Raw genomic sequence first — 27,445 nt, 5'->3', positions numbered from 1 at the left:
ACTCAATATGGTGTTGGCCTTGATGACAGCTTCCACTCTCGCAGGAATACGTTCAATCAGGTGCTGGGAGGTTTCTCGGGGAATGCCAGCCCATTCTTCTCAGAGTGCTGCACTGAGGAGAGGTATCGATGTCGGACGGTGAGGCCTGACACGAAGTCGGCGTTCCAAATATCCCAAAGGTGTTTTTATAGGATTCAGGTCAGATTTATGTGCAGGCCAGTCCATTACAGGGAAGTTATTGTCGTGTAACCATTCCGCCACCGGCCGTGCATTATGAACAGGTGCTCGATCATGTTGAAAGATGCAATCGCCATCCCCGAATTGCTCTTCAACAGTGGGAAGCTAGAAGGTACTTTAAACATCAGTGTAGGCCTGTGCTGTGACAGTGCCACACAAAACAACAAGTGGTACAAGACCCCCCGCCCCCTATGAAAAACACGACCACACCAGAAAACCACCGCCTCCGAATTTTACTGTTGGCGCTACACACGCTGGCAGATGACGTTCACCGAGCTTTCGCCATACCAACACCCTGCCATCGGATCACGACGTTGTGTACCGTGATTCGTGCTCCACACAACGTTATTACACTGTTCAATCGTTCAATGTTTACGCTCCTTACACCAAGAGAGACGTCGTATGGCATTTACCGGCGTGATGTGTGGCTTATGACCATCCGCTCGACCATGAAATCCAAGTTTCCTCACCTCCCGCCTAACTGTCTAAGTACTTGCCGTGGATCCTGATGCAGTTTGGAATTACTGCGTGATGGTCTGGATTGATGTCTGTCTATTACACATTACGACTCTCTTCAACTGTAGGCGGGACCGATGACCGTAGCAGTCTGGTCCCTTTAATCCCACAAACCAACCAACCAACCAACTGTAGGTGGTCTGTGTCAGTCAACAGACGAGGTCGACCTGTACGCTTTTGTGTTTTACGTGTCTCTTTACGTTTCCACTTCGCTATCACATCGGAAATAGTGGATCTAAGAATGTTTAGGAGTGTGGAAGTCTCGGGTACAGTCGTATGACACAAGTGGCACTCAATCACCTCACCACTTTCAGAATCCGTGAGTTCCACAGAGGGTCCCATTCTGCTTTCTCACGATGTCTAATGACTACTGAGGTCGCTGAAATGGAATACCCGGCAGTATGTGTCAGCACAATGCACCTAATATAATAAACGTATGTTTTTGGGGTGTCCGGATACTTTTGTTCCCATAGTGTATCTCTGACAGTGGAAAACATGTACCGGTATTGTTTTTGCTAAGACTGTACAGTAGACAATTTCCACTGGTGTTAGTAGGAGAGTAACACACAATAAAGGTTTAGTAAACATGGACTCTAAAATGAATACCTTAAGAACTATGAGCTCTTTTTCTGCTTCGCTACTTCTGCTCGTAACTCTGAAGGTATGAGATGTGTTCTTTAAGTAAATACCGTTTTCGAATAAAAATAAAAGACGTAGATTTTTCTTAGCATATTTATTTTTATGTGAAAGGCTGCACTTTAACCTGCTTTTCCACAGAATTCCCACTAATATGAAGTCACTTATCGTGTCATACAACAAGTTTTCGAATACGATCCTCATAGAAATCTACCACCTAATTAGGCAACAACTGCATAAAGCATCCTCCTTGACACTTGATAAAACTCATCACATAACGTCGAAAGCGTTCTCTTTAACATTTTTATTAACTTTCTGCAGCAAATCATCAATAAATACTGAAAGTCGCCCACTTAGTTCCTCATTTTGCTCATTCTCAAAGCCATCTTTGAAAGCGCTCACCCATTTCCGTACAATTCCACCGCTCATAATGTTTTACCCATTCATTTCACTGATCTAAAGATGAATTTCAGTCACTTCACACCATTAGCACTAAGAAAACGAGTCACAGATCGTACTTCACGGGCTGCGGGATTCTCAATTGGAGGAGGCATTTCAACTACTCACAGACAAACGTAAATTGCCGAGTATTGGAGGTAATTATATAGAACAAGAAGATTAAAGTACTGGCTTTCATGTAAAAATGAAATTGCTTGGAAAAGTCAAATTGATTCTTATTTAAAAATCATGTCTCGTATGTATTTCAGTGGCCGTGTTTACTACTTTGCTCCTTTTTCGGCTCATACTACCACCTCTGGAAGTTGCCTATTCTACAATCTTAGCAACAACGGTACTAGTACATTCATTTCACTATCAGAGGTATCAGAACGATTTTCGCTCAGTCTTTGGAATCATCGTTTCCGGACCAGGGTCCTTTACTTCAAATTGATACATTTACCCTTGTGTATAAACTATGAAAGTTTGAACATCGTTACGGAATCACTCGGTATACATCATAATCTGTGTGTTACTCTACAATGCAAATCATTCCCACATGTCTTAACACTTGTCAGCGTAACTGAATTCAATTTTGATTGATTCAAACTTTGCACTTTAGCTATTTAACTCAAGTGAAATTCGTATTATAAAAATGACTGCCCTTATTTATAGTGCTGTACGCCAACCAGTTTTCTCTCCCCGCTCCTTAACTGTATCTAATTCAGTAGATTAAAACAGTGAGCCGGACGTGGACAAGAGCCTGTGACTTTTGCCTTTTGCGGGCAAGTGGTCTACCAACTGAACTATCCAAGCACGATTCACGACCTGCTCTGACTGTTGCTCTTCGGCAAGTACTTCTTCTCCTACCTTTCTTCCAGGAATGCTAGTCCCACAACGTAGGCAAGGGAACTTCCCTGGAGCTTGGAAGGTAGGAGAAGAGCACTGTTGGACGTGAAGCTGTAACAGCGGTTCATGAATCGTGCTTGGATAGTTCTGTCGGTAGAGCTCTCGCTCGCGGATGGCAAAAATCTGAGGTTCGAGTCCCTATCCGGCAAACAGTTTTACTTTCCTTGGAGGTATCAGATCAGCTCACACCTCGCAGAACAGTGAAAATTTATTCAGGAAAGACTACGTTTATCATTAATTTGAGAGAAGCTATACTTCATGACATATCTGTGGACTGCAGTGTTTTTGATTTCCTGAACAGACAGTTCACATTGTTATTAGTACTGTATTTTCGCGATGCAAACAGCTGAAGTCATAAACCTGTCTCGCACCATGTATACAGGCTGCTAGAAGCGGCGAAAGTGTCTTGTGATACTGGAGCAAAAGTTGTGATTACTAACTTCTTCTATTTATTGGATATTTCGCAGATTATGTATCCTTAGGCGGTACTTCCGTAAAATTACGTTTCCTGTTGGATATTCCTGCACCTATATAGCATGAAGTGACACAGCCATTAGCAGAACACTGTATTTCTGTAAAATCTGTAGTTGTCCACAACGAAACTATTTACGACCGAGTCGTTAGAAAACGCTTTGAGGGAAGGCCATGACCAAAGATGTTTACTTCCAAGTCGGCGTACGTTTCAGTCAAAATATTTCTGCTAAATCCTTCTTTTCCGTTCGGATCTCATCCGTATATTATCTCCTCCTGATGAAAATTTCTTCTGAGAATTTGGTACTTGTTCCCTCCAGTTCCATATGTAGACTTTAGAGTTTATCTTCAAACCTAACTGTACTCTGCTTACAAGCATTGAGGATTGCCCCACATACTTAACTGTTAGCACTGGTGCCTAACGTACGTCTTTATCGTTACAAATTATGAAACTCCTTCCCATCCGTCCAATATACTTCTATTTTTTATGGAGGGCATAGATAAGGAGCATTTTATAATTGAACACACAACAACTTTGTCCCGTGACTTCAGGTTTCCAAATGCCTGCAACTAGCCTACTGAAGTTTCCCACTCCATCTGCCCGTGTCGTACGGGACCTATGCCTCGTTGCAGATGTGCGCCTAAGACTGACATTCTATATTATCTGCGAATATACCTCTGTTTGAATCTTCAAATGGATAGTTGCACAAGACTGTATTCCGAGAAGACATACCCGAATCCCCGTAATGGAGATTTGAGACACGGCAGTGGTTTTTTCTGATGTTTCCGAGTGGTCGTCGTTTTATATTGTACTACTGGAACGGTATCCATAGTTGACGAAATAAACCTCGGGTGAACAGCCTGGTATGAGTGTGCATAGGACACGGTCTTTAGATGGTCCAATTTGAAAGGAAGACCGTCTTTCGGAGAAACGGTTACAAGGAAAGGCAAATTCGGAAGGCTCTACGTCCCACACCAGCAGCAACGGCGGAAACTGAGGATGAACCTCAGAAGGAGGCGGCCTTGGCTATTATTCCGTTTTGTGGAGCCTTATCCGCAAAAATTGGATGCATTTTACGTAAACACCAAGTCAAAACCATCATCCGTCCTCGGAGCAAAACCTAGAGCCTTCTTGGTAGTGTCAAGGACAACCTCGGTCTACGTAAATCAGGGGTGTATCAGGTACCTTGCCAATGCGGGAGTGTATACATAGGTCAGAGCATTCGTACCATTGAGGACCGATGCCGAGAACATCAACGGCACACTAGATGCAGCAGCCCAGTAAGTGGGCAATCGCTGAGCATTGCCTGTCGGAACTCCACAGCATGGATTATGACCAAACCAAAGTCCTGACACAGACTTCCAAATACTGGGACTGTGTCCTCAAAGAAGCCATAGAGATTAGAGTAAGGGAGCCACAAGTAAATCGCGACAGCGGTACATCCTTAGCAAGGTGTGGGAACCCGCGATCACCCAGATTAAGAAGAAAAAGGATATTTCCCAGAGTGTACCGACTTCGGGGGAGGAGGCAAGAATAACGAGAGCGGTGCCGGCAGACCCTCCTGAACGTGAAGACCTAGGACGCACCGCCCAGACGGCGGAAGAACGGACGCTGTATCTGGTCCGCGCGCGGGGCGCGGACCGCACCGACTCATAGGAAGCGCCTGAGGGAGGAGGGAGATCGTCCTATTCATACCTGGCGCCGGCCCACCGCCGGTTAGAACATCAGCACACCTGATGATGGCAACGTGGGCAATTGCCGAAATATTCTGTCCTATGCACACTGATACCAAGCTGTTCACCCGAGATTTATTTCGTCATAAAATACTCCTGGAGAAATTGAAGAAGCGTATCCATAGCTTTTTATTGTAATGCGTTTTATATTATTTGCGAATGAAGTGCAATGCTGACACAGAAAAAATGTGGATTAAGGGCAACAGTAAACTATCCTGAAATGCAAGTCCACCGAGCGAGGTGGCGCAGTGGTTACCACACTGGACTCGCATTCGAGAGGACGGCCATCCTGGTCTAGGTTTTCCGTGATTTCATTAAATCGAGAGGACGGCCATCCTGGTCTAGGTTTTCCGTGATTTCATTAAATCATTTCACGCAAATGCCGGGATGATTACTCTGAAAGGGCACAGTTGGTTTCCTTCGGCATCCTTCCCTAATCCGAGCTTGTGCTCCGTCTCTAATGACCTCGTTGTCGACGGGACGTTGAACACTAATCTCCTCCTCCTCAAATGCAAGTCTTGCTAGCGCATCGTACACAGAAGAGTAAACAGCAATTCTCTGTTTGTAGTCGCTCAAGGAAGGACTGACAACCGTCTAACGACACCTTTTGCGAGTTTTGGGTGATAGTACCGTTTGCTTTTGAACGTCATTGTCTCTAAAAGATTGTAAAACAATGTTAGTAGGGACATAGTGAATGCGATGTTAGTATGTCAGAATCTTAACGTCGTATAAAATGACCCTTTAAAACAACCACGTGTAATGCACTGATCTCCTTACACTTACGTGATATTTAATCACACCCATACTTCATGTCTGGTATCTCTCTCAGTCTTCTCCTTGTTTGGAGCAGCCTCGGAGCACTAAATTGTAAACGATTTGCGTACTCGTGTATTAATATTGGATTCAAATTTTCAGATATTAAATATTTAATATTAAATAAATGATTAATAATTTAAGAAATCAATGGAGGACAAATAATATTATTATTGATTTAACAACGTATATTTTAAGTACGGCATATGGTATTCTAGCATTCTTATTTGCAACATACTCTTACATTTGTCTAAATAACGGTTACCGCTTTCATTTAAATTTTAAACATCTTCAAATCCATTGTAGTCGCAAAGCTACCCGTTACTTTTATGTGCTACTCTACAGCGGTATCACAATTAATTTTTGACGCTGAATTCATGTACAGTCGATTTGAACACTATAGAATTCTTATGAGGTGCGTCCAGAACACAAGAATGCCACAATAAAATCTGCCGAAGTGTCGAGTTTAGCATGTTACTGCTCCACACGAGACTTCAGCTGATATCCTTGTGGTATCTTCTAGATGTTGACGAATGTTCGCGATACTAGAATTTGAAGATCGTCTGGTGCCTGTTGATGAGACTACATATAGTGTATGTAAGCTTGGCATGATGTTAAGTGGATGTATATCCGCTATACCTCATTATTATTCTAGCATTTTGTATTGCAGTCTAATGTCGCATTAGTCTGTATAACGATTACCGAGTTTTTCAGATTTTGAACACGTTCAGATCCGTCGTAGTCGCAGATAAACCGGTCAGTTTTATCTGTTGTACGCAGCCTTCATAGTTCTCCTTTCTAATTCACGACTTTTCAATATATGTGCCCTAGAGACTTCTGGCAGCTGCGCGTAGCACATAAAAGTAACGGATTGCTCTGCGACTACAGTGGTTCTGAAGACGTTTAAAATTTGAATGAAAGCGGTAATCATTATTTACACAAATGTAACAGTATGTTGCTATTCAGAATGTTAGAATACTATATGCCATACTCACATCGATTTCGAATTAACTAAGTATCTAAATAAATTTTGATACTGACTTGTGGAAATATTGGCAGCACTACTAAAATAAATTGGACATTTCAAAACGCCCGTTCACATGTCCTATCGACAGTGGATTACTTTCTGCGGTGGCTCCCCGTAAAAGTGATTGGCAAGAAATAACGAGTCTTGTAGAGTGTTTGTAACAACTGCTGTCAGACTACCTCTTCGACTATTTTGTTGCGTACAGCTCCATTGACATTAGCTCCGTGTGTCCAATAAATTTTGTGGGTGCCTCGCCTAACAGAAGAGCGATGAATGTGTGCTTGTGTTCGTACGGTTACAGATTTTCATGTACGGCATAGCTGGAGAGAAGCTGACGATGCGAGTCCGAAGCCTCATGTTCTCGGCGATGCTGCGCCAGGAGGTGGCCTGGTTCGACGACAAGAACAACAGCACGGGAGCGCTCTGCGCCCGTCTCTCCGGTGACGCTGCCAGCGTTCAGGGGGTGAGTACGAACTCACTCGTAACTGAAGGGGTGCAGGTGTTCCGTGCTCGACTTCGTGTTGTGTAATTCCACAGTGCATTAGCAGTCTTATGATGTCCTCAGCTTACTCTCTTTTCTGTGAAAGCCTTTATTATGGTTTTTGTTTTATCTAGATAACCCAGCCCAAGGGATTACAAAATTCTACGTATTACTACTGCAACACAACTCTTTACTACTAATTACACCTGTAGCTACCTTATCCTCGATGGCAGGTACTCTTGAATATTAATGCTTACTTTTTCTATATTTGTACTCCAAACTCCTACAGTGACTACGCTTTATACAGGGTTGTCGGAAACAGAATGAAAAGCTTGTAAGGGTGTTGGAAGATGGGTTGTGCTGGGAAATAGTTGTTATGGGAAAAAATCGTTACGTTGCGCCCTATCTGAGTTAATTAGCACTGAAGTTAGCCAATCATGCCGTTGCGCACACAAATACAGGCGGTCCTCTAGAGACAGTGTCGCCAAATGTGTTATTCGCTTGGTTTCCTAAAATCGAACAAGAGAGCGATACCAAAATTGGACATGGGACGGTAATAAGGATCGAATCCGAGCCACAGCCTGAACAGTCTCTTGCGCTCTCATCTAGTCTACGAGAACAACTGACAAAAATTCTGTCTGACGGGCTGCATGAATTTGCGCACTCAACGGCCTGATTGGCTAACTTCAATGATAATTAGCTCAGATAGGGCGCAACGTAACGAATTGTTTTTCTGAATAAATATTTCTCGTCACAACCTTCCATGTAAGGTCATTACAAGCTCTTCTTTCCGATCACACAGTGCTTCTTCCAGTTTGTCACAATTGTACAGTGGTTTCAGACAAACTCTTCCCTGTATTAGATTTATGTCATGATTAATAGGTACTTCCAGGTGGACAACTGTTAACTGTAAACATGGGGGTGTCAATAAATTATGACATTTGTGGACCATTAGAACACCACGTTTGGTTGAAGCTGAACAGTACTAATCACGCAATTAATTTTCGCTTGGAATAAACGTTCGCATGATGGTTCTCATAAAATGAGTCTCTCATTTCTATTTACAGTTTTATTGTAGTTACAGCACTACTGGACATGAAATTCTTTCTAAAGTACTGTGCTTGAATCCGGTATCTCTATTACGCAGAAATGCTGTCAGTAAACAATCTTAATTTTTCACCAAGTGCTCAGCACATAGATACAAAGTTTTAAAGCAATGAAAGCTACGAAAAAACCCAGTACTTTTCCCTATCGTTAATAATTACAACTTACTGCTTGTATCTAGGTATCTGATAGGTCTGGAGTATAGTAACGTAACTCACCTTAGTATTGGAATGGGATGCTTGTAGCTGAAAATAAATGTCCGCAATGACATGTTTCACAAAAGTAAGGGGAAATATGCCAAGCGCGAAGTCCAGGGTAACGTTGCTTTAGACTTGTATTTTTATATGGAATTCCCCGTGGCAATAGAAAGTTGGGCGGTTATTTTTGCGAAATGTCTTATTCTAAACTGACACTGACAACATGGTGAAAAAAACGTTGATCAAGGATTTCGAAATTTGCGAGAAGGGAGTATTGTTCGTACTACCGGGTACACATTTCTGATGTGAGGACAAAGCGAAAGTTCGTCGGTGTGGCTTTGAAAGACTAACAGTCTTCAGATAAAACTGCATTTAGTTTGCTACATAGCGTTTTTTTATGTCAAGTACTTTGTCAAATGATTTTTTGTGAGCAGATTCTGCCGCTGACTTGCGTTTTGGAAAGATCTGTAAAATACTCATTTATGAATGTCATGGATCCAAGAGACATTCTGAAAGAAATTACAATTTATGTAGGAACATCCTTAACTCACTCAGAGAAATCCGTATCGGATGGCTTCATTCGATTTTTTTATTTATTATTTAATTTTTTCGAACAATAGCGTCAGATCTATTTTTTTTATTTGTTAGTCATATTACTGGCGAGATCGGCTGCTGCCATAATCACACATTCTAATTAAGGTTACAAATAACACAATAACGCAAAGTGTTATATAGTGTCGAACATAAGGTTAACAACCTACTTCTTAGGATTGGAGTATGTGTCTGGAGAAACGAACTGAGGTTGGGAATGCATATCCGAACACGTCATCCAGCGGAACTTTCAAGCTGTAGGAACATACGACTTTTGCTGGGCTACTCTTCTGCAACATGCGTGAATTTGTACACAGAGCGATCGCAAGCGGTATCACATTGGCCCTAACAACACACAGTTCGTCAGTTCCTTAGATGGCGTCGAGCGCTGCACTCCTAATACATCACCGTAGAGACCGCTAAGCGCAGAGGTGGCAGAGGCAACGACGTACAAATTCTCGTTACTGCCAGTGAGGTTGCCTAATGACCGGGAATTTTAAATTAGAGACACTGTAACATTGTTCGGTGGCATCTCCGTAAATGGACTGCTACCCTTGATTTGTTGCTCAATGCATTCTCCATAGCCCTTTCGTCCGCGTTGTTTTGTTATATCCTGCATTAAACTGTCTGTCACAATGTTTAAAAACTGCAGGCATGTGCTTCGCTTATTATTTGTTGTTACGACAACACGTACTTATAATCACTCACCTTTCCTGTTGCTAAATCACGTTTGTGAGCTTGTACATAGACTTGAGGAGAGATGATTCAATTTTTTTCTGGCTCGCTGGTATTATGAGCTCATAATTTTTCGAATCGGAAAATTCGGTACCTACTTGTCAGGATATTGTTCAATACATTACTGTGGCATAAGCAGCTATTTGATGTTCGTACGTCTAAACTTTTTCGAGTGTAAGTTGGCCGTGCTGTAGCGGATGTTGTAAACGGGTGTTGCACGTATATCCACAGGCGACGGGCCAGCGTATCGGCTCGATCGTGCAGTCGCTGGCGACGCTGGTGCTGGCGGTGGGTCTGGCCGTGTACTACGAGTGGCGCCTGGGGCTGGTCGCCGTTTCCTTCACGCCCTTCATGCTGGCCGCGCAAGTCATGCAGCGCAAGCTGGTGCGCGGAGAGACGCTGGGCCAAGCTGACGCCATGGAGAAGGCCATCAAGGTACGGCAGTCTGCTAACGGCCTCCACCAATATCAGAATTCGACGATCGTCTTATGCTACGACTTCGGACCCGCCAGGGTAGCCGAGAGCGCTAACACGCTGCTTCCTGGACTCGGGTAGGCGCGCCGGCCCCGGATCGAATCTGCTCGGCAGATTAACGACGAGGGCGGGTGTGCCGGCCAGCCTAGATGTGGTTTTTAGGCGGTTTTCCACATCCCACTAAGTCAATACTGGGCTGGTCCCCCTGTTCCGCCTCAGTTACACGACTCGCAGACATCTGAACACTCTCGCACTATTCCATTAATTACACACGACGCGGACAGTCGGGCTACACTAATTCCGTCCCAGGGGGGTACGGGTTGGTGGCAGGAAGGGCATTCGGCCACACCTTTCCACTCACCTTGCCAAATCCGTTCCTAACAATGCCGACCCTGCGTCAGCGCGGGACATGGCACCAGTGAAAAAAAGAAAGGAAGAAAGAAGTTACGCTCCGACTTCTCTCTCTCTGTCAGTTTTCTTGCTAGTGAGGCCCGCCACGACTTCTCGTCTGATACCCTCTTCAGCTCAGTGTAGCACTTACACTCATCGTCCGCGGTTATTTGTTGGATACACCCCAATCCCTGTCTTCCTCTACAGTTTTTTAGCCTCTACAACTTCCTCTAATCCGCCTCCGTAGCTGAGTGGTCAGTGCGGGTGACCCAGTTTCTATTCCCGGAACTGCCAGGGATTTTTCCTAGGGGAAAGACTGGCGGCAAGGATTGAGTTCAATGACGTGAGGGTGACTGAAGAGCTTCTATAGTGATCAGTGGCGGTTCCAACGTCAAAAATCGACCGGGTGACAGTGTGCTGACTACATGTCCCTCCTTACGGCACCCGACGACGGAATTGGTAGAGGATGACACGGGGGTCAATAGGGTCGGATTGGTCTGTGAATGGCCAGGAAGTGGAACTTCATCTTTATAGCCCCCTCTGATACCGTGGAAGTTATTCGCTCGGTCGTAACACATGCCCTATCGCCCTGTTCCTTCTTTTAGTCATTTCTACATATTTCATAAATTTTTCCCCAAGTTAAGGCCGATGCCTGATACTAATAGATTTCTTTTTGATAGGAATGCCCTCTTTTATGACCTCCTTGCTTCGTCCGGCATTCATTTATTCGCTTTCAAGGTACAAGACGTGACTTCTTCTACTTCGTTGTCCCCAATTTTCATGTTATGATCATCTCATTTCTGATACCGTTCATTACTTTCACCTTTCTTTCATTTCATTTAGATCCACTTTCTATGCTCTTTAGAATCCGAAATTGTGCTGGGCGCATTCTCTGAAAATTATTTCGAGCAGTTACTTCATGAGCCTACGCGAATAGTAAACGGTTGTGAAAACACACTTGACCTCTTAGCAACAAGTAATGCTGAGTTAATAACGAGCATTAAGACGGATGCAGTTACTAGTGAACACAGGGTTATCGTAGCGAGACTGAGTATTGTATCCCCCAAATCCTCCAAAAATAAACGGAAATTAAGCCCGTGCAAGAAATCTGATAAAAATTCACTTGAATCCGTCCTGAGAGGCAATCTCCAGTCCTTCCACATTAACAATATAAGTGTAGACCAAAATCTACCGGCCACAAATTCAAGTAAATATCTGAGTATTACAATTATAAACAACTTAAATTGGAAAGAACATATAGAAAACGTAGTGGAGAAGGCAAACCAAAGACTGCATTTTATTTGCAGAACGCTTAGAAAATGCAACAGATCTACTAAAGCGACTGCCTACAATACGCTTGTCCGTCTTCTTTTGGAGTACTGCTGCGGAGTCTGGGATCCTTAACAGATAGGATTGACGGATTACGTCGAGAAAGTTCAAAGAAGAGCAGCACATTTTATATTATCGCGAAATACGGAAGAGAGTGTCACTGACATGATACAGGATTTGAGGTGGACGTCATTAAAACAATGGCGTTATTCGTTTCAGCAGAATCTTCTCATAAAATTTCAGCCACCGGCTTTCTCCTCCGAGTGCGAAAATAATTGTAGACGCAGACCTGCATAGGGAGAAACGATCATCATAATAAAATAGGGAAATCAAAGCTCGCACGGAAAGGTATAAGTATTCGTTTTTTCCGCGCGCTGTTCAAATGGTTCAAATGGCTCTAAGCACTATGGGACTTAACATCTATGGTCATCAGTCCCCTACACGTAGAACTACTTAAACCTAACTAACCTAAGGACTGAAGAGGCTAGAACCGCTCGGTCACAGCGGCCGGCCCGCGCTGCTCGAGGCTAGAGTAATAGAGAATTATGTTGAACGTGGTTCAATGAACCCTCTGGCAGAGTAACCATGTAGATGTAGATGTAGATATGATGCGAAGTTAGACAGTATACTGGCAGCATCTCCGCCCCCTCCCCTCCCCCTTCCACTTTCCCTTCCCGAACTTTGCATAATTGGAAGAATGACGCTTGTTACGCCTCCACATAAGCAAATTTGTGTAATTATAATTTCATAATAATTCAATATTGGCCGTCTCCTATAATTTAGCACGCTGCGGACTAGCGTGCCACACAAGGATGTGTCAGACTCGCATTGAACCCGCGATGAGTAATAATGTCTATGGGCATGGAACATCGGCCAACCTCAGTGTTTCTATCCCGCTTTCCACACTGGTTTCGGTAAATGCAGAACTGGTTGTCAGTCACGCTCTGCCCACAAACTATACCTCACATCTAAAGGTGGGCCAGTTTAAAACAGAACACCACTGCACACTGCCGGCAGCCAAAGAATTTCAACCTCGTTCTGCGAGTCTTCCATGAGGAACTCTGCGCGGCTCTAGAACGCGCTGTGGTCACACTTCGACGGCGATACAATTCTAAGCCATGCGAGATGATCGTGACTTACGCGCAGATAATATTACACAACGCATGGCGTGTTTGGAGACCAGTTCAGCGGGTTATCGTACTTTAACTACTTGCGTGTAGTATTCTCTGAGGCGGAAGTTATGCACTTTCCTAAACGAGCGTGGGAAACAACCTAAAAAGCACAGTCACGCTGGTCAGTGTACCAGATCACCGTTATTAATCCGCCGTCGAGTTTCAATTCCGGTCTATTCCACCTCCTGCTCTCGCAATCTAGCGCGTTGCGCTATGTTCCATACGAGCAGGTCAAGAAACACAGCAAGTGATGTGAAGTGTGGTGAAATTTCTTAAACAATTTGTGATAATCTTCGGCTTATGAGGGTATTGCTTAGAAAAAGATACAAAAAAAAGATACAATTTCTTCTTCTTCCCACTCTCTCTCCTTTTTTATTTTTATTTTTTTTAGATATTAATTTTGGACTACCGCCAACGTGATCATTCGTTCCTTAAAGTAAAGAATTTTCTCATTTGCTCCCGTACTATTGTTTGCTTCATGAAAGAAGGCAGCCCAATTTTCAGCCATTTTGCGCGTCCCCCTCCACTAGTCAAAGACGGTCAATAATTTTTATTCTCTTTCCGAGCGGCTAGCAGAGAGTTACAGCTAGAAAGCGAGAATCTCGCTCCTACATGGTGCACTGTTGCCGCACTTCACGACAACCGAAATATTCATTCAACTATCCATTTTTTTATTTCCTTTTTTTCTTCCAGCAGTATAGCTGTGAATGTGTGTCTTGTAAATGTTTAAGTGCGATCTAAAAAAAAAAAAGTCAGGTGACGGCAATGAACGTGAAGCGCTTCACAAGCAAGCGAGGCGGATTATTTATCGTATTTATAACTTTTCAAACGTGAATTTAAAAGCAGGTCTCCTACTGTTGACATTGGAAAACACAAGAACGGACTCCAGAACCATGTGGTGTCGGCCAAGAGAACTGTAAAGAGAATTGCAAAGGAAAGTGTCAGAGCTGTAGGAACTGCAGAAACAGTTGGCTTCATGTCGCCTGGAAATCATCGAAATCGCAAGGAACCTGAAACGCTAATGGATGGTTTTAAGTAGGATGTTTTAAGGTGCTCCATGTGAATCATGAAAGCTCGACGTAACACAAACGTGTTACTGTTATGCAGGCTTCAGTGGTAAGCTCTTCGCTAAGGTAAAGAATTTTAGAAGACGCTGGTTGCAGATACGTTAAGAATAGAGCTTTTAGTTCGGAGAAGTGACCTATATCCCACATAAAGTGAACTATATCCCACATAAAGGTTCACAATACGAGAGAAGGAGGTGGTTCAAAAGTGTATTACCTTGATGAAACACGGGTCAATTAGAATCATTCCAGAAAGATCTGCTGAAACATGAGTGATGGTACTGGGGGATTTAAAGTTCTCATAGGGACAAATTCTCAGATAATGATGCTGCATGCAGAATCTTCTTCTGCTTTTATTTCTGAAAATAAATTTGGATTTACGTGTAAGAGAAACTGAGTGATTACCTTTCGACAGTGAACGCTGTCAGTATCGTGACGTGATTCACAATTCTTGTCATATCTTGGTTCGAAGTCTGTCATTGACAGTTATAATTCAGGTGTTATAGAGAAAAAAATCAAGTACAAACACAAGAAAAGCACCGTATAAACCAGGCTCGTGCGATCTCCTGCAGCTCGTTAATTTATACTGTACAAGTCACGCGACAGGACGTACAAACTTGACTTCCTTGCACGTGAATGGGATCACGCAGTTTTACGTTTACTCACGTGTCACTGTCATTGTAGCCCCACGGAATTAACTTGGGCAAAGGATTTTGAGGCTATGTTGGAGAAAAACACAAAACATTCAAGATAACATACAGTGAATCGGCTGTGCATGATGCAATAGACAATGAGGCAACAGTCAGCATCCCACCTGTAGCGTGGGGACAGACTGCCTGGCATGCTGAAAAGCTTCAGGGAGAAGACTTTGACAGGAAAATGATAATGGACATAAGCCTAGAACCGCTCATCGTAAATTTAAAATCATATTGTTCAGAAACAGACTCAAATAGAAGTGATGATGGTATTACAATGTAGACTTTGGAACAAAGTCATAATATTTCTTAGTTTTAAAGACTCACGGTTTAAAAAATGTGTTTCTCATCATATCAGTTGCATATATAATAATGAGAGCTTCCTAGCCTTCTTGAACAGGACTTTGTATCCTTTTAATTACGCAGACTACAATGTTCAACATATCGCCTATGGAAAAGTTAAGCTTCTTCAACCACGTTGTAAGCCTCTGTCATTTTAAAGACACAAACTGGATATGGCTCTAAAACGACAGTCACTGTTACTTGTCGAGATATCGGTGGTTATCGTTGTTATCGGTCAGATTCCCTGGAGTTATTCGCAGATGACGGTTAATTGTTTGCTTGTTCACTGGATTATAAATCCGGTCTCTTACAGTAATATCGAAAATGCTAGTTTACACCCACAATGCCTGTTAAGAATGAAAAACATGTCGAGTTACTGACCATTTTTACGATAGTTTTATACTTTTATACATTAGTGTTTTCTACTAATTCCTTTCTACCACTAATTCTTGTTTACACGCAGTGATTACACTTAACTACCGTCAAACACACACACACACACATACACACACCTTACACACTTTTTTAAAAATTCTATTGTGCAGAAGCAGTTGTCAACCAAATATAATGATTTCGGTTTGTGCCTGAAGTTAATTCTGTTGTGTATTTAATTTTTACTTATAATGCAGTTCAAATCACAATAAATGGTAATTATTACAATCAGTTTCAATGTCGTTTTGAGAAAAATTGTACTTCACGTCTTCACAAAGCTGTGTCAGCTGTTCTCGCCTCACAACGTCACGCAGGGTAAATCTGTGGAGCAGTTGACGTGAATTAATGAGATGAATTAATATTTTTCTCATGATGACTGATCGAAATTGGTTTTCATGTGTATTATTCCCCTCACAGACTTTAACGTATAAAATACGATGTACTGTAGGCAAACGAGCCTGACCGTTATCCGCAGCAATGCAGTTCGGCAACGTGGACTTTGTTTGCCGGCTCTCTGCTGCCGCGCATGCGCAGGTCTCATCGCCCCCTCCCCCTCCCCCCCCCCCCACCACCTCTTTCCTGCTTCACCTCTATGCGCGGAAGCGCCGTCCGAGATGACGCGGGCTTTAGTATCAGCTTACGGTAGGTTGTTTGAGTAACGAAGGGTACCTGGCGACTGGAAAAAAGACCAGGCCATCCAAAAAGATTCGTAGGACAGATGCACATCATTATGAGCCCATGTCGCTGACGTGAATCCTCGCAGAGTTATGGACCATATATATGCTCACGTATTATGACGTTTTAGGAGAACGAAAATCTCCTCCATGGACATTAACATGGAATCCACAAACACAGATCTTGCGAAACCGAGCTCCCTCTGCTGATACTTGAGAGCCATAGTGCCGTAGACATCAGAACTCAGGCTGATGCCGTGATCCTTGTCTTCAGGAAGGCATTTGACACCTTCCCACACTGCCGTTTCGTGAAAAATATGAGCCACATAGTATCGGGCACATTTGCGACTGGATTCAACACTACGTTCCAGACAGAACTCAACACTTCGCATCTTCACGGAACAAAATCGATAGACGTAAAGGTAATTTCAGGAAGACCCCGAGGAAATATGATTAGATCGTTGCGGTTTACAAACTATGTAAATGATCTAGCAGAAAACTTTGGAAGCCCCATACGGCTATTCACAGATGATGGGTCTCTCTATAAGAATATAGCAACGACAGAAGGCTGTAGTAATTTGCTAAAGGATTGATGAATGGTGCAGGGACTGGCTGTTGACCCTGAACGTAAATAAATATAACATATTGCGCATACTTAGGGAAAGAAATACACTATTGCACAACCACACTATTGATGACAAATTGCTGGACCGTAAAATAAATACTAGGAGAAGCAGATACTATACTGAAATTCACAGGAAGAATGTTAAGGAAATGTAACCAATCCAAGAAAGAAGTAGCTTATAAAACACTTGTTTGACAGATTCTTGGTTATTGTTCGTCAGTATGGGGCCCATACAAGGCAGGACGGATAGAAGAGATAGCGTACATCCAACGAAGAGCAGTGCGTTTCGTCACGCGGTGTTTAGTCGGCACGGGAGCTTTGCAGAGATGTTAAACTAACTCCGATGGCAAACCTACAAGAGAGGCGTTTGCATCACGGGATGGTTTACTATTGAAATTCCTAGAGAGTACTATCCGAGAAGAGTCAGGTGACTATCCCACTGCAGCTGAGAGCAGGGAACCCCCCTTCAATTTACATATAGTGTTTCACAGGTACAGGATCTGCGTGGTGTTTGTTCTTTCGAAGGAACAGTCACCATCCATTCAAATGAAAAATGACATATTACTTCCTCCCGAATACGCCCTGCGAAAAGATGACGAGAAAATTCGTTTAACTAGAGTTAATACAAAGAACAGGGAATCAGCGATCATAAAGCGGTTACTGCATCGATGATTTCAGCCGTAAATAGAAATATTAAAAAAGGTAGGAAGATTTTTCTGTTTAGCAAAAGTGACAAAAAGCAGATTACAGACTACCTGACGGCTCAACACAAAAGTTTTGTCTCAAGTACGGATAGTGTTGAGGGTCAGTGGACAAAGTTCAAAACCATCGTACAATATGCGTTAGATGAGTATGTGCCAAGCAAGATCGTAAGAGGTGGAAAAGAGCCACCGTGGTACAACAACCGAGTTAGAAAACTGCTGCGGAAGCAAAGGGAACTTCACAGCAAACATAAACATAGCCAAAGCCTTGCAGACAAACAAAAATTACGCCAAGCGAAATGTAGTGTGAGGAGGGCTCTGCGATAGGCGTTCAATGAATTCGAAAGTAAAGTTCTATGTACTGACTTGGCTGAAAATCCTAAGAAATTTTGGTCTTATGTCAAAGCGGTAGGTGGCTCAAAACAAAATGTCCAGACACTCTGTGACCAAAATGGTACTGAAACAGAGGATGACAGACTAAAGGTCCAAATACTAAATGTCTTTTTCCAAAGCTGTTTCACAGAGGAAGACTGCACTGTAGTTCCTTCTCTAGATTGTCGCACAGATGACAAAATGGTAGATATCGAAATAGACGACAGAGGGATAGAGAAACAATTAAAATCGCTCAAAAGAGGAAAGACCGCTGGACCTGATGGGATACCAGTTCTATTTTACACAGAGTACGCGAAGGAACTTGCCCCTCTTCTTGCAGCGGTGTACCGTAGGTCTCTAGACGAGCGTAGCGTTCCAAAGGATTGGGGGAGGGCACAAGTCATCCCCGTTTTCAAGAAGGGACGTCGAACACATGTGCAGAACTATAGACCTATATCTCTAACGTCGATTAGTTGTAGAATTTTGGAACACGTATTATGTTCGAGTACAATGACTTTTCTGGAGACTAGAAATCTACTCTGTAGGAATCAGCATGGGTTTCGAAAAAGACGGTCGTGTGAAACCCAGCTCGCGCTATTCGTCCACGAGACTCAGAGGGCCATAGACACCGGTTCACAGGTAGATGCCGTGTTTCTTGACTTCCGCAAAGCGTTCGATACAGTTCCCCACAGTCGTTAAATGAACAAAGTAAGAGCATATGGACTATCAGACCAATTGTGTGATTGGATTGAAGAGTTCCTAGATAACAGAACGCAGCATGTCATTCTCAATGGAGAGAAGTCTTCCGAAGTAAGAGTGATTTCAGGTGTGCCGCAGGGGAGTGTCGTAGGACCGTTGCTATTCACAATATACATAAATGACCTTGTGGGTGACATCGGAAGTTCACTGAGGCTTTTTGCACATGATTCTGTGGTGTATCGAGAGGTTATAACAGTGGAAAATTGTACTGAAATGCAGGAGGATCTGCAGCGAATTGACGCATGGTGCAGAGATTGGCTATTGAATCTCAATGTAGACAAGTGTAATGTGCTGCGAATACATAGAAAGGTAATTCCCTTATCATTTAGCTACAAAATAGCACGTCGGCAACTGGAAGCAGTTAATTCCATAAATTATCTGGGAGTACGCATTAGGAGTGATTTAAAATGGAAAGAACATATAAAGTTGATCGTCGGTAAAGCAGATGCCAGACTGAGATTCATTGGAAGAATCCTAAGGAAATGCAATCCGAAAACAAAGGAAGTAGGTTACAGTACGCTTGTTCGCCCACTGCTTGAATACTGCTCAGCAGTGTGAGATCCGTACCAGATAGGGTTGATAGAAGAGATAGAGAAGATCCAACGGAGAGCAGCGCGCTTCGTTACAGGATCATTTAGTAATCGCGAAAGCGTTACGGAGATGATAGATAAACTCCAGTGGAAGACTCTGCAGGAGAGACGCTCAGTAGCTCGGTACGGGCTTTTGTTAAAGTTTCGAGAACGTACCTTCACCGAAGAGTCAAGCAGTATATTGCTCCCTCCTACGTATATCTCGCGAAGAGACCATGAGGATAAAATCAGAGAGATTAGAGCCCACACAGAAGCATACCGACAATCCTTCTTTCCACGAACAATACGAGACTGGAACAGAATGGAGAACCGATAGAGGTACTCAGGGTGCCCTGCGGCACACACCGTCAGGTGGATTGCGGAGTATGGATGTAGATGTAGATGTAGACTTATCGACAGTTATTCTCCCCACGCGCCGTTCGTGAATGGATCAAGGAACGGGGGTACAGACAGTAGTATCAGGAGTACCCTCCGCCACGCACTATCAGGTGACTTGCGGACTATTATCGTACGAGAGGCGATCCATAAGAAATGGATCACATTTTATTCTCGGCCAGTTTCGGTTGAAATGATGCGGAATTTGTTGTGGGACATCGTGGAAAACTCCCGCTTCAGCGTCTATAGTTTCGTGAAGTTCCAATAAGTAGCCTTCTAAATGGCATCTGTAACGAGGTGTATTCCAGGCAGACAGCTGTCATTTAGTTTCTTTTGGCGGAAACCCAGAGCATCATAGATATTCTTAGGCACTTGCATAGTGTCTACGGAGACTTGGCAGTGAAGAAATGCACGGTGTGTTGTCTGTTATAATCGTAACAACGTCGCGCAAACCTGTCCTGTTTGCCGCCGGCCGGTCGCACACCGCTGTGGCTTCCGCAGTATTGGAATTTAAGCGTGTTCATCGCCACAAAAATGCAAATGAACATCTTCTTCTCCACGACAACGCAAGGCGTCACACAAGTCTGCGAACCCGGGAGGAGCGCACAGGACTTCACTGGACTGTTTTTCCTCTTCCATCCTACAGCCCGGATCTAGCACCTTCAGTCTTTCAGATGTTTGGATGATAGGAGGTTATTGGTGGCCAGCATGAGTGGCCGAGCGGTTCTAGGTTGCTACAGTCTGAAACCGCGCGACCGCTACGGTCGCAGGTTCAAATCCTGCCTCGGGCATGGATGTGGGTGACGTCCTTAGGTTAGTTAGATTTAACTAGTTCTAAGTTCTAGGGGACTGATGACCACAGCAGTTAAGTCCCATAGTGCTCAGAGCCATTTGAACCATTTGGTTATTGATGCAGCAGGACATTGTCTCCGACGTTGACCACTAGAGAGGTACCATGCGTGGATACAGTCGCTCCTAGTATGACAGCGTAAGGTCATCGCCTTCACGTTCAAAAATAGCATATTGTAGGCAAAACGAGCTGGCAATAATATGGTGTATTGGAATCTTGAATAAAACAAATCAGCTTTCAGAAAAAAGTATACTCCTAGTAGATGGATCATACGTAGATATTCTGCACAGCGACCAGCTTGCATTGTGCAGCCAGTGACACTCTGGTTTGTTACAGCTGGCAGTCGAGGCGGTGGGCAACATCCGCACGGTGGCGGGCCTGTGCAAGGAGCGCTACTTCCACCAGCAGTACATGCTGGAGCTGCGGCCCAGCTACCGGCTGGCGCGGCGCAACGTGCACGTCCGGGGCGTCGTCTTCGGCCTGTCTCGCAGCATCGGCTTCTTCGCCTACTCCGCCTGCATGTTCTACGGAGGCTCGCTCGTCGAAGCAGAGGGCTTGCCTTACAAGAACGTCTTCAAGTAAGTACTGTGAGCCTGCAAATTCCTTCCTCAAAACCTTTGTTCAAATGGTTCAAATGGCTCTGAGCACTATGGGACTTAACATCTATGGTCATCAGTCCCCTAGAACTTAGAACTACTTAAACCTAACTAACAGAAGGACAACACACAACACCCAGCCATCACGAGGCAGAGAAAATCCCTGACCCCGCCGGGAATCGAACCCGGGAACCCGGGCGCGGGAAGCGAGAACGCTACCGCACGACCACGAGATGCGGGCCTCAAAACCTTTCATTCTGGGGATGTCGTACTCTCTTCCTTCCAAAATAGATGTAGTGGCGGTCGGAAACAGTGAGACAGGTCACTACATGTAACTTTTTAATATGTCTTGATCACTACACCTATTACCAGTGGTTGACAACCGGGACGAGTTGCTGTATCGCCTAAAGAAGACCGCATATAGCGACTGAAACTGATCTGTACATACAGTGTAGTTTCCATAGTTTCGGCACTAGCTCACAATAAAATACAAAATACAATTTTAAAAAAATTCGTCACTGTCTTCCCGTGTACAAGACGACGGGAGCGATGTGGGCTGGATGGGAGAGGTTGTGCCGGCCGGAGTGGCCGTGCAGTTCTAGGCGCTACAGGTCGGAGCCGAGCGACCGCTACGGTCGCAGGTTCGAATCCTGCCTCGGGCATGGATGTGTGTGATGTCCTTAGGTTAGTTAGGTTTAATTAGTTCTAAGTTCTACGCGACTGATGACCTCAGAAGTTAAGTCGCATAGTGCCATTTGAACCAATTTGAAGAGGTTGTTTGTTACGGGTCATTGGTATCATTAATTGTCTGCGTTTACTGCAGCTGAGGGTTTACATAGGGACCGTCCGCGATGGATGCACTAATACCGTACCAGCATCATAGGCAACAGCGGTGGTTGGTTGAAACATATTAGAAAGGAACAGTAATAGTTCAGGGATGAATGTTGAATAACAGAGAAAAGGGCAATTGTAAGTTACGAGGGAGAAAGAGGCAGACGAAAAGAGAGAATACAATAGAGACAGGGCACTTGGCCTAAGTCCATTACCACGGTACTGGGCTATGTGACTTCCTAGGCTTTCATGGCGTAATAAGTCGTGAAAGAATCTTCGGATTTGCTGCCTGAGCCTAAAATGAATTTGATTAAATATTTCAGCGATCCAAATGTCCGCCATCTCCAGGAACACTTTTCTGCTGCTAAGTCCCAATGCAAACTGATACCAAGTCTGCAAAAAATCATCCTGTATAAGGCTCCGTAACGTACACGGCGCTTGCACCGCCCATCACAGTTGCTGTGCTCCAAGACTGGGCAGAAGACGCTGCCCTTAGCAGAGCACCGGCAGCAACGGCAACTCGCACTCAGAGGGGAATGACATGGTTGTATTGACACCGGATGATTATGTTCTTAAAATGGATTTACTACTCCACGACACTAATTACAGAAGACTATTTAGGGGCACCACAGAAAGGATTGAGCGAAAAAAAAACTTTTCTAAAAGGCTTCGTCGTCAGAAGATCTGCTTAGGAAACTTCATCCTGGTCCCGCTGTGGAGCCTACCTTGCAAGGTCTGCCTAAGTTACATATAGAAGTGGTTTCTCTACGCCCTGTTGTTAGTAATCTGGGTGCACCCACTTATAATCTGGCGAAGTCTGTTCTCAGCCCATATTTTCACAAGTTTGAACATCGTATCTCCAATTCGATGGATTTTATTCGATGACTGAAATCTTTGAGGCTGCGTCCTCCGGATTTACTAGTGAGTTTTGATGTGATACCTCTGCTTACATGAGTCCTTCTGGAAAAGTGCCTGAATTTGATTAGTGAAAAACTGCATGAAGAGTTGATGGAGCTTTGTCGTCATGTGCTGATATCCACATATTTTTCATTTAACTGAAATATTTTTGCACAGAATAATGGACTGGTTACGGGTAATTCTTTATCGCCCATAGTAGCTAACTTATTTATGGAGAACTTCGAGGATACGGCACTGAGGAGTTCAACTTTGCAACCAACGGTCTTCTCGAGGTACATAGATGATACCTTTTTCCTTTGGCCGCGTGGACGTGATACTCTCAACAGATTTCTGGACCACTTCAGCTGACTTCAGCGCAGTATTAAATTTATGGTTCAAATGGCTCTGAGCACTATGGGACTCAACATCTTAGGTCATAAGTCCCCTAGAACTCAGAACTACTTAAACCTAACCAACCTAAGGACATCACACACACCCATGCCCGAGGCAGGATTCGAACCTGCGACCGTAGCAGTCCCGCGGTTCCGGACTGCAGCGCCAGAACCGCACGGCCACCGCGGCCGGCTATTAAATTTAAAATGGATGCTGAAAATAATGAGATGCTCCCATGTTTGGACGTCAAGGTTCACAAAAAACAAAATGATATTCAGGGACATAGTGTTCATCGAAAGCCGACATATACCGATTCGTACCTGCACCCTAAGAGTTGCCATCCACCATCCCATTCAAGTGGTGTCTTTAACACTCTATTCGCAGAGCATATGCCAATTCCGACACGGACAGTTTAACCCAAGAACTTGCACATTTGTCGGCAGTTTTAAGGAAAATGAGTTCTCTGAGAAGCAGATTCATCGGGCTACGGAATATGGAGAATGCATGAGGAGGAACATAAAACTATGGCCTTTATTCCTTGACTTGTGACTGAAAGAATTTTAAGGAGTTTTAACATGAAGAGCGTGTTCCATCCGCCTTCCAGTACTGGGGCACTATTCGGCTCTGGAAGGTAATGTAGGGCTTAGGGAGCATAGCATATACAAAATTCCGTGCGACTGCGAGAAGGATTACATCGACCATTCGACCCGCACTGTTCAGGGCAGGTGCTTGGAACATCGCCATTATACGAGTCTCCAACAGACGAAAAAAACGGTGGTAGCAGAATACTGCTTAAACGAGGAACACGGGATGAAATTTGACGAGACTATGATAGTTGCCAACTCCGCCGGATTTTGGATCAGCATTTACAAAGAAGCAATTGAAATATGGTACGCAGACGATTTGATTAATAGAGACAATGGCTTTTCTCTTAGCAAAACGTGTAGCCCTGTATTATCCCGCATAAAAACAGAACGTTCTACGAAGCGGCCAGTCTAAATGTTTGAGTGCGCTATATTGTTGCCTCCGGTATTCTGCTAAGTTCAGCACCACCTGCCCAGTCTTGAAGGACAGCAATTGTGTCGGACAGTGTATGCGCCGTGTGCGGTACAGGGGCCTACATAGTAGAATGTTTTGCAGACTTGGCATCAATTTGCAGCAGGACTCAACAGTAGCAGCGTGTTCCTGAAGATGGCGAACTGTTGGATCGCCGAAATATTGAATGAAGTGAATTTAGGATCCGGCAGCAAACCCGAGAAGACTTTCAATACTGGGTTATGCTGCGTCATTATATGGGATCGGTATTGCATTTGTAAGTACTTTGGTGTTTCCATTTTGCACTCATGATTTAGTGGGTGGAACGATTCAGCTCTCAACGTAGAAGCTTAATGAGTTCAAACGGCAATATGAATTATTAATTTGTATGAGTCCACGTTGCGAGTGAAGCTGGTGCTATGCACCCGCAGGACAGTATGCCTAGTCCGTGTAAAATGCAAAATGTATATTTCCAACATGCATGCATTCCTTTGTCAAACACCTGCCCACGAATAAACACGCCCCCTCGCTGATCTCGTGCTCCAGAAGCAGAGTGTCGCCAGTCGTAAAAATGAAAAAAAAAAATTAGCACATTAGTACTTTCTACACAGTTTCATATTTGTTCGAGTAGCAGTTACACTTGATTCTCGTGCAAATGTCAGTTGGTTGGTTGATTGGGAGAGGGAAGAAACAGAAAGGTCGTCAGTCCCATCGGATTGGGGAAGAAAGTCGGCCGCGCCCTTTCAAAGGAACCATCCCAACATCTGCCTGAAGTGATTTAGGGAAATCACGGAAAACCTAAATCAGCATGGCCGCAAGAAGGTTTGAACCGTCGCTCTCACTAGAACGAGTCCAATGTGCTAATCACTGCCCTTCCTTGCTCGGTGCAAATGTCAGTCCCGGGACTTTTTATCTATCTATTAAAGATTTTTATGCGTTATACTGATATAGTATCCTCCTTAGCTTAACTGTATTAAATTTCAAGCCAACAGTTATCGCAGTGAGCATGCGCGAAATTCTGTGCAGGCTCTAGCTGTACGTATGCCACGCAAACTAAGGAATCCATTCCGAAATACAATTATCTGCTAGACAAAGCTATACTTCGGAGGATGAAAGAGTCAGTAGGACAGACCGAAAAAGCTGACCCTACATTATACACTCCTGGAAATTGAAATAAGAACACCGTGAATTCATTGTCCCAGGAAGGGGAAACTTTATTGACACATTCCTGGGGTCAGATACATCACATGATCACACTGACAGAACCACAGGCACATAGACACAGGCAACAGAGCATGCACAATGTCGGCACTAGTACAGTGTATATCCACCTTTCGCAGCAATGCAGGCTGCTATTCTCCCATGGAGACGATCGTAGAGATGCTGGATGTAGTCCTGTGGAACGGCTTGCCATACCATTTCCGCCTGGCGCCTCAGTTGGACCAGCGTTCGTGCTGGACGTGCAGACCGCGTGAGACGACGCTTCATCCAGTCCCAAACATGCTCAATGGGGGACAGATCCGGAGATCTTGCTGGCCAGGGTAGTTGACTTACACCTTCTAGAGCACGTTGGGTGGCACGGGATACATGCGGACGTGCATTGTCCTGTTGGAACAGCAAGTTCCCTTGTCGGTCTAGGAATGGTAGAACGATGGGTTCGATGACGGTTTGGATGTACCGTGCACTATTCAGTGTCCCCTCGACGATCACCAGTGGTGTACGGCCAGTGTAGGAGATCGCTCCCCACACCATTATGCCGGGTGTTGGCCCTGTGTGCCTCGGTCGTATGCAGTCCTGATTGTGGCGCTCACCTGCACGGCGCCAAACACGCATACGAACATCATTGGCACCAAGGCAGAAGCGACTCTCATCGCTGAAGACGACACGTCTCCATTCGTCCCTCCATTCACGCCTGTCGCGACACCACTGGAGGCGGGCTGCACGACGTTGGGGCGTGAGCGGAAGACGGCCTAACGGTGTGCGGGACCGTAGCCCAGCTTCATGGAGACGGTTGCGAATGGTCCTCGCCGATACCCCAGGAGCAACAGTGTCCCTAATTTGCTGGGAAGTGGCGGTGCGGTCCCCTACGGCACTGTGTAGGATCCTACGGTCTTGGCGTGCATCCGTGCGTCGCTGCGGTCCGGTCCCAGGTCGACGGGCACGTGCACCTTCCGCCGACCACTGGCGACAACATCGATGTACTGTGGAGACCTCACGCCCCACGTGTTGAGCAATTCGGCGGTACGTCCACCCGGCCTCCCGCATGCCCACTATACGCCCTCGCTCAAAGTCCGTCAACTGCACATACGGTTCACGTCCACGCTGTCGCGGCATGCTACCAGTGTTAAAGACTGCGATGGAGCTCCGTATGCCACGGCAAACTGGCTGACACTGACGGCGGCGGTGCACAAATGCTGCGCAGCTAGCGCCATTCGACGGCCAACACTGCGGTTCCTGGTGTGTCCGCTGTGCCGTGCGTGTGATCATTGCTTGTACAGCCCTCTCGCAGTGTCCGGAGCAAGTATGGTGGGTCTGACACACCGGTGTCAATGTGTTCTTTTTTCCATTTCCAGGAGTGTATATGACGTGCCCACAATATTTTACCTACTTCGCAAAATGTATGAAGGGAGGAAATCCATAGTTTTAGGTTCAAAGAATAGTGTATATATTAGGCTCCCTGCAAATCTGGAGGAAGGAACTCTAATGTTCTCACATAATAACTTGACGCTCTAATCCCCGGGACGGGAACCCATTTCCATGCTGTAATTCACTAACACACTGTGAAGGCACTCGACCCGAAGACATTGTTGTCTTCAGTGCGAAGACTGCTTTGATGCAGTTCTCCACGTCGTTCTCTCCTGGGCAATTGTCTTCATCTCCGAATAACTATTGCAACGCTCATCCGTTTGAAGCCACTTCACGCATCTGTCTCTTGCTCTCTGTCAAATGTTTACGTGATCTAC

The 27,445-nt window shown here is 44.6% G+C and overlaps 1 protein-coding gene across 1 annotated transcript in view; it reads left to right on the top strand.

Annotated features, from left to right (window-relative positions):
* The window catches only part of LOC126474393 (ATP-dependent translocase ABCB1-like), a gene marked incomplete at its 3' end in the record, with an annotated part of 166,238 nt that overhangs the window by 102,835 nt on the left and 35,958 nt on the right, over window positions 1–27,445 (top strand). Inside the window, exons 15-17 of the mRNA XM_050101861.1 lie at window positions 7,080–7,241; window positions 10,118–10,321; window positions 21,067–21,308. Coding sequence (XP_049957818.1) covers window positions 7,080–7,241; window positions 10,118–10,321; window positions 21,067–21,308 — 608 coding nt within the window. The remainder of the gene's footprint in view (window positions 1–7,079; window positions 7,242–10,117; window positions 10,322–21,066; window positions 21,309–27,445) is intronic.

The sequence above is a fragment of the Schistocerca serialis genome, chromosome 4 (genome assembly GCF_023864345.2).
Source record: "Schistocerca serialis cubense isolate TAMUIC-IGC-003099 chromosome 4, iqSchSeri2.2, whole genome shotgun sequence".
NCBI classification, from domain to species: domain Eukaryota; kingdom Metazoa; phylum Arthropoda; class Insecta; order Orthoptera; family Acrididae; genus Schistocerca; species Schistocerca serialis.
The sequence above is the reverse complement of the archived record's forward strand: the minus strand, read 5'-3'. Positions and strand labels throughout refer to the sequence as shown.